Here is a 7982-nt window from a genome sequence, read left to right as displayed (position 1 = left end):
ACTCGCTTTTCTGAGAAGAAGGTGCGACGACTACACTATGACCAAGGAGGTGAATTTGCAAGCAAGGAACTAAGTGACTACTGTGTCGAATAAGGGATTGAGCAGCAGTTTACGAACGCCTATTCTCCTCAAAGGGAACGGCATTGTGGAGCGTGCTAACGGCGTGGTTCTACCAAGGATCAGAGCGATGCTGATGGCTACACACATGCCCAACTCCTTGTGGGGAGAAGCCTTCCTGCATGTGGTGACGACGTTGAACTGGTTGCCCACCAAGCCCTTAGGATTGGTGTCCCCGCACCAGAAACTGTACGAATCGGAGCCCATGCTGGATGATTTGCGTACTTGGGGCTGTCTGGCACACGTGCGTGTTCCCCCTGAGTCAAGACAAGCGAAAGAGAAGCTGGAAGCAAGGGCAAGATTGTGTTTATTACTGGGTTATAGCGAATCGACCCTAGGCTACAAGTTCATTGACCTGGTGACAGCTCAAGTGGTGACAGCTCGTAGTGGGAATGTGAAGTTCCATGAAGAGTTTACGACCGATGGTATCTACATGAAGCATCTATTAGAGAACGCATTCTTTGATGGTGATCATACTCTACTCGAGACTGTACCTGTGGCGCGCATCAAGACCAACATGGAAACGTACCTTCCAGGTTGGAGTGACGGCATCTCTAGTGCGGAGAAGCCACTTGAGGCGGTACCACTTGCTGACGAGCCTGCAGAAACTGAGTTAAGTTCAAGTGGGAGTTTGTCAATCGTTGACGCACCTGTGAGCAAGGACAGTGCGGAGACTGCTGGTGTTGCAGCACCAGCCGTGTTGCAGGATCCTGCTGAAGAAACCGAGGAAGGTTTGGAAGTGAGGAAGCGCAAGAGACGCAGAATAAAGAAGAAACCTGCAATGGTGGAGAAGGAGACAAGTGGCTTCGAGATTCAACCTCCATCAAGAGAGCCCTGCCTAAAGCGACCAAGAAGGAAGCAGAAGGCGAACGTTCGATTGTCGGATTACGTGGTAGGCCTAGTGCAGGCTATGACTACGGATGTGCAGATTCCGACGACGTACAAACAAGCACGTGCAAGCAAGTACTGGCAGCAGTGGAGAGCTGCAATGCTGGTGGAACTTCAATCGTTGAAGGGTCATAAGACCTGGAAACTTGTACCCCGCAAAGATGCCAAGAAAGTGAAGGTGATAACGTGTAGGTGGGTCTTTGCTGTGAAGCGAGATGAGCGTGGACGAATCAAACGTTTCAAGGCGCGACTAGTGATCCATGGATTCAAACAACAACTTGGGATTAACTACTCTGAGACCTATGCACCTGTGATCCGGTTCGAAACCATACGTGCGGCTATCTACTACGCTGTACAAAGAGGTTGGGAGGTGTTGCAATTTGACGTGAAGACGGCTTTTCTGTATGGAGACTTGGACGAGACTATCTTCATGGAGCAGCCTCCTGGCTTCCAGGTGGATGGACCTGGGTCCATTTGCAGATTGTTGAAGAGCCTGTACGGACTGAAGCAAGCACCGAACGTTTGGAATCGCACGCTTCATACGAAGCTTGTTGCGATGGGGTTTACTAGGACGGACTCTGACTACGGCCTATATGCATTGAGGAAGGATGGTGAAGTCAAGTTGCTACTGACTGTTTACGTGGACGATTTACTGCTGATGGGCTCACGTGACCTGTGTGCCACAATCGCTGCCTCACTGCAAGAGACATTCGAGCTCACGACGATGGGCACAGTCAAATATCTCTTAGGCGTCGAGATCCTGATTGACCGGCCGCGCGGGAAATAGTGTACTGCCAGAAGCAGTACGTACTGGAGGTGTTGAAGCGTTTTCATATGGAGAACTGTAATGGCTGCGCTACACCAGAAGCTACGACGCCCTTGAAGACAGACGTGCCTGCTTCGAAGGAGTATCTTCCCTACAGAGAACTGGTGGGTGCTCTCCAGTACCTCGTTAGTGCATCGAGACCTGACATAGCTCATGCTATCCGACACCTGGGCAAGTATCTTGCGAGCTATGATCATATGCATTTCGCACAAGCCAAGAGTGTGCTGCGTTACCTGAAGGCTACATGTGACTACGGACTAGTGATGAATGTGAAGCTACAGACTGATGTGCAAGTTAGTGGCATACGTCTGATGCTGATTATGCGAACGACCCTGTGGATCGACGGAGTATCCGTGGATACATCACTATGCTGGACGACAACGTCCTCTCCTACCCATCTCGCAAGCAAAAGATCAACGCGCTCAGTACCTGTGAAGCTGAATACGTAGCAATGGCAGAGGCGACCAAGGACTTGTTGTGGCTTGCTGGCCTATGCAAAGAAGTGGAACTGGAAGCATCCAGTACCTCAACCACTGGGAGACAATCAAGGAGCCATTGCCTTAACTGCGAAACCTGGCAAACATTCGAAATCGAAACATATCGATAACAAGTACCACATGATCAGACGCCACGTGGAGTTGAAGCAATTTACAACCCAACACATCGGAACTGATGATATGGTGGCCGATATAATGACAAAGGCACTTGCAGTGGTGAAGTTCACACACTTTCGCAAGGCTATGAAAGTCTTACCTATTGTGTCGAGCGACGACAACGTATCCGAGGACATGGCTACAGCTACGACTACTGCTACTGCGTTGACTACTGCTGTTAATGTGGAGGCTGTACCTAAGCGACATTGATGAAGACGAGGGCGATCGAGTGGGAGTGCTGTTACTAAGTGGACTGCTATTGTCTTTGAGCTGCGACTACGCTACTACTAGGACTATGGCGGCAACTAGGATGCGCGTGTGTGATCGCGTCGACTTCCAAGTGCGTCGCCGAGATCAAGTGGGAGTGTGAGCTATAAAACTTACCTGCGTGTCGAGCGCCAGTGCATTGCAGTCTGCCAGTGTCCGGTGCCCCCATCTACGAGCCACCGTCCACTGCCAGTGTCTGCAAAGACACATCCCAAGGACACTCATGCGCCTGGCAGTGCAGCTTGCGGCTGTACTACAACCGGCTACACTGAGTACACATGCGTGCAATGGCGAAGGAGACTGTATGCACAAGGACATCGTTGGCTGTGCGCTGCCAAGATGGTGTACTCAAACGAGAGTGCATTTATCTAGAGTTTAGTATTGACTTATTTGCTATTTGTATACTAATCTACTTTTGCGGTACAGCGGTGTTCTGGCGGAGGCTGCTCCACACTTTGCGTTTTGACGCCTGCCGCTCACCAGAGAGCAGCAGAGAAGAGCAGCCTCGCCAGACACCGCAGTCCTGTCGCGGCCTTTTGCCCGGCACTTACGTGTTTACGTTACTTCCTGATTAGTTTCCTAAATTTGACATTTAAGTGTATGTACATTTAAATGGCTCCTACTCTTAAAAGCGATCGACACATGAAGAACAATCCCCCCGTGACGAACCCTACGTCACCACTGTCTCCACAGCCAAGTGGCATAGTTAAAAGCTCTACGGTACTGAGGACTGTGCCAAGAAAACCCGAGAACCACATTCTGCTGGTTCTCGAGTTTTTTTTGTCACACCTACCCGCGACTTAACTGACCAATCAGCGAAATTTTAAACCTAACCTCTAATTTGAGCACCAGCCTAACCAGGTGTTTTTAGCAAAAACCACGATAATGTATCCTGTATTATGGTAAGATACATCATGTTTCACAAATGTTTATTAGCCCTGAGTGTCGCCCTCCAAGGCCGGTCGCCTGAGCTTGACCATTCGCTCAAAAAGCTCAAAATGAGAGAATAGTTCCGTGCGTAATGCACGCAGAAATGGCAATGAAGTGGGCAGGCCTAGTTGCAGGATTGCCCGCCTCTCCAGTGGCATTTCTATCGTCCAGATGCCCCGCCTCGTTGGGGCAAACCCACTCAACTTACGCCGAGCGGTCGTAGCCGAGGATCGGCGCCAGCCAGCGTTCCGTCTCCTCCAGTGTCTGACCCTTGCGCTTCGCATACTCCACAACCTGGTCCTTGCCGATCTTGCCCACTGCAAAGTACTGCGAGTCTGGGTGTGCAAAGCACAGCGCGCTGACGGCCGATCCAGGCAGCATCATGTAGCTGTCCGTGAGGTTCAGATCGATCAGCTCGTCGGCCTTTAGCAGGTCCCACAACGCACGCTTCTCCGTGTGATCAGGCTGCGACGGATAGCCAGGAGCCGGACGGATACCGTCGTATTTCACCTTCAAGAGATCTTCCTTGTCCAAGACCTCGTCGGCCGCATATCCCCAGTCCTTCACGCGCATCTCGCGATGAATATACTCGGCAAAGGCTTCGGCCAGACGATCGCCAATAGCCTGGGACATAATCTTGTTGAAATCATCATGATCCGCTTCAAACTTGGCCGCCATCTCCTCCACACCAAACACACCGACAGCAAAGCCACCGATATAGTCCTGGCCCACGCCCTTGGGTGCAATGAAGTCGGCCAACGACATGTACGGGTCGCTGGTCTCCTTCTCCGCCTGTTGACGTAGCATACAGAACTTGGAGATGTCCTGGTCCGTGTTCTTCGGGTCGCACACGACCACATCGTCACCGTCACGGTACGCAGGGAAAATCCCAGAGACACCACGAACACGAAGCAACTTCTTGTCCATGATCTCTTGCAGCAACTTCTGTGCTTCATCAAAGACCTTGCGAGCCTCAGCTCCAACTGCCTCATCGTCGAAGATCTTCGGGTAGCCACGGTTTGGGTATCGGCCACGCAGCTCCCACGTCTGGAAGAAAGGGTTCCAGTCGATAATAGGCACCAGCTCTTCCAGTGGCAAGTCCTCGATGACATGGAGACCCACACGGTTAATCTTCTGGAAAGGGGGGCTAGCTGTGTAGTCGATCTGATAGCTCTTGGTCTTTGCGTCCTGGAACCCAACCAGTTTGATGTCATCTAGAGACGCGTAGTAGTCCTCTTGCATCTCCTCGTATTCCTCCATAACTTCTTCTACAAACTCGTCGCGTTCCTCGTCTTGACGAAGCAAATTGCCCACCACAACCACACTACGAGAAGCGTCCAGTACGTGCATCACTGGGTGTTCAGGAGTCGAATAGTGCGGGGCGATCTTGACGGCCGCGTGCATCTTGGACGTAGTGGCGCCTCCAACAATAAGAGGAATATTCAGACCAGCCTTGCTCATCTCACGAGCCACGTGGACCATTTCATCCAGCGACGGAGTAATCAGACCTGACAAGCCAATCACATCGACATTGTACTCTTTAGCCGCCGCCAAGATATTCTCACACGGGACCATGACGCCCAGATCGATGATCTTGTAGTTGTTGCAGCCGAGCACCACACCCACAATGTTCTTGCCGATATCGTGGACGTCTCCCTTCACCGTGGCAATCAGTACTTTGCCAGCATACTGAGAGTCTTCGTCCTCCTCTTCGTTGGCGATACCGTTAGCCGCGTTGGCCAGACGACGTTTGTTTTTCTCCTCCTCCATGAACGGAAGCAAATAGGCCACAGCTTTCTTCATCACGCGAGCGGACTTGATCACTTGCGGCAAGAACATCTTGCCTGATCCAAAGAGCTCGCCCACAACGTTCATACCATCCATAAGGGGGCCTTCGATCACATCCAGCGGTTTGTCAGCAACCTTACGCATTTCCTCGACATCCTGGTCGATAAACTCGGAGATTCCCTTGACCAGGGAATACGTAAGTCTCTCACCGATCGGTTTGCTACGCCATTCCTGCTTGTTGCCGGCGGCCGCCACGGCCCCGCCTTTTTTCGCAGCGTCCGCCTTTTCCTTCTCAATCAAAGAGCGATCCAGAAGCGCCTCGGTCGCGTCCGGATGGCGATCAGAACCACATCCTCGACCAATTTAAGTAGATCTTTCGGAATGTCATCGTACACTTCCAGCATGGCAGCGTTCACGATTCCCATGTCCATACCAGCCTTGACGGCGTGGTACAGGAACACACTATGGATGGCCTCTCGGATGACATTCACACCTCGGAAACCAAACGACAGATTGGACACACCGCCGCTGATCTTACAGTACGGATTCTGCTCCTTGATGATTCGACACGCGTTGATAAAGTCCACACCGTAGTTGTTGTGCTCCTCCATACCCGTGGCCACCGTCAGAATATTCGGATCAAAGATGATATCCTCGGGCGGGAAGCCCACCTCGTTCACAAGGATATCATACGAGCGCTTGCAAATGCGCACCTTCTCGGCTTCTGTGGCAGCCTGTCCTTCCTCGTCGAAGGCCATGACCACCACTGCGGCTCCATGGTTCTTGACGATACGTGCGTGCTCCATGAAAAGCTCCTTGCCGACCTTGAGCGAGATACTGTTGACGATACACTTGCCCTGGACGCACTTAAGTCCGGCCTCGACAATGTGGAACTTGGACGAATCAATCATGAACGGAACCTTGGACACATCGGGTTCGGTTACCGCAATCTTCAGGAATCTCTCCATGGCCGCCACACCGTCGAGCATACCATCATCTACGTTCACATCGATGACCATAGCGCCATCCTCTACTTGCTGTCGGGCCACATCCATGGCCGTTCCGTAGTCGCTCTTCATGATGAGACGTTTGAAGCGTATCGAGCCGGAGATGTTGCATCGTTCGCCGACGTTCAAAAAGCTGAACCGCTCCTTAGTTACAACCATGTCCTCAAGACCTGAAAGCCACATGAACGGCTCTTTCAACTCCGGTAAGGGTCGTGGATCGTACTTAGTCGTCATCTTTGCGATGGCCTGAATGTGCTGTGGAGTTGTGCCGCAACATCCGCCCATCATATTAACCAAACGGTCCTTGGAGAACTCTTCGCAGTACTCGGCCATCATGGCCGGAGTGTCATCGTATCCGCCCATAGCGTTAGGCAGCCCGGCGTTGGCGTAGACCGACACAAAGCACTCGGCCACATTGGCCAGACGCTGAAGGAACGGCTTCATCTGATTGGCGCCCAGTGCGCAGTTTAAACCGATACAGAAGGGCTTTGAGTGGCGCAAACTGACGTAAAAGGCTTCGGTCGTTTGGCCAGACAGTGTGCGGCCACTCATGTCTACAATTGTACCGGAGATAAACAGTGGCAGCTTGCGGCCGGTGGCTTCCTGGTACTTGTTGATGGCGAATACGGCCGCCTTGGCGTTCAAGGTGTCGAAGATGGTCTCAACCAGAAGCACGTCACTGCCACCGTCCACAAGGCCTTCAACCTGAGTATAGTACGCATCTACCAGCTCGTCAAACGTCACGTTACGGAAGCCCGGGTCCTCCACATTAGGAGAAATGGACAATGTTCTGTTTGTTGGGCCAATCGACCCGGCCACGAAGCGCGGAAGGAGAGGGTCCAGCTGTGTAACCTCATCGGCCGCCTCTCTGGCCAGCTTGGCCGACTCGTAGTTAAGCTCATAGACCAAGTGTTCCATTTGGTAGTCGGCCTGGGCGATTGTGGTGCCTGAGAACGTATTGGTGCCAATGAGCTGCGCCCGGCCGATCTGCATGTATTGCTTGTGGATTTCCTTGATAATATGCGGCTGCGTGATGGACAGCAAGTCGTTGTTGCCCTTGACGAGGCATGGCGAGTCCTTAAACCGCTCGGAACGGAAATCCTCCTCAGTGAATTTGTGCACCTGGATCATCGTGCCCATACCGCCGTCGAAGATGAGTGTGCGCTGCTTCATGAGTGCCGTCAGGTACGCAAAGATGTCGGTCTCACCGCGCACGAACGGCCGCTGCAGCATGGCCACCTCCTCGGCGGTCACGTTGCTCCTCATGCTGCTTAAATTGTCCGAGGTTATGCAAAGTGAGTGGTGCAAATAGAGGGAGACAGGCGATTGGCTCAAAGTGTTTTTATTTTATTGGAAGTGGCTAGTTTTTGCCCGTAGAAAGTCTAAATACCGATCACTACCCTAACCGCGGTACTGTCAGTCCTTCCGTTTTCAAAAATCATTTTTTTTTAACTCATTCTTCTGGCGCTCCCGTAAAGCAGGTCTCCACACAGCAGTTAGACTCGC

The 7982-nt window shown here is 52.1% G+C and overlaps 1 protein-coding gene across 1 annotated transcript; it reads right to left on the bottom strand.

Moving 5' to 3' along the window:
• Nucleotides 1-3683: 3683 nt before the first annotated feature.
• On the bottom strand, nucleotides 3684-7742 carry PITG_01804 (methionine synthase; the record flags this gene model as incomplete). Its single annotated transcript, XM_002908366.1, has 3 exons — nucleotides 3684-3717; nucleotides 3890-5732; nucleotides 6008-7742. The coding sequence occupies 3 exons, from the start codon at nucleotides 7740-7742 to the stop codon at nucleotides 3684-3686; spliced, it is 3612 nt and encodes a 1203-aa protein (XP_002908412.1).
• Between the last annotated feature and the right edge of the window lie 240 nt (nucleotides 7743-7982).

This window comes from Phytophthora infestans, genomic scaffold, assembly GCF_000142945.1.
Source record: "Phytophthora infestans T30-4 supercont1.2 genomic scaffold, whole genome shotgun sequence".
Taxonomy (NCBI): domain Eukaryota; phylum Oomycota; class Peronosporomycetes; order Peronosporales; family Peronosporaceae; genus Phytophthora; species Phytophthora infestans.
This window is presented reverse-complemented; position numbering and strand designations above follow the sequence as displayed.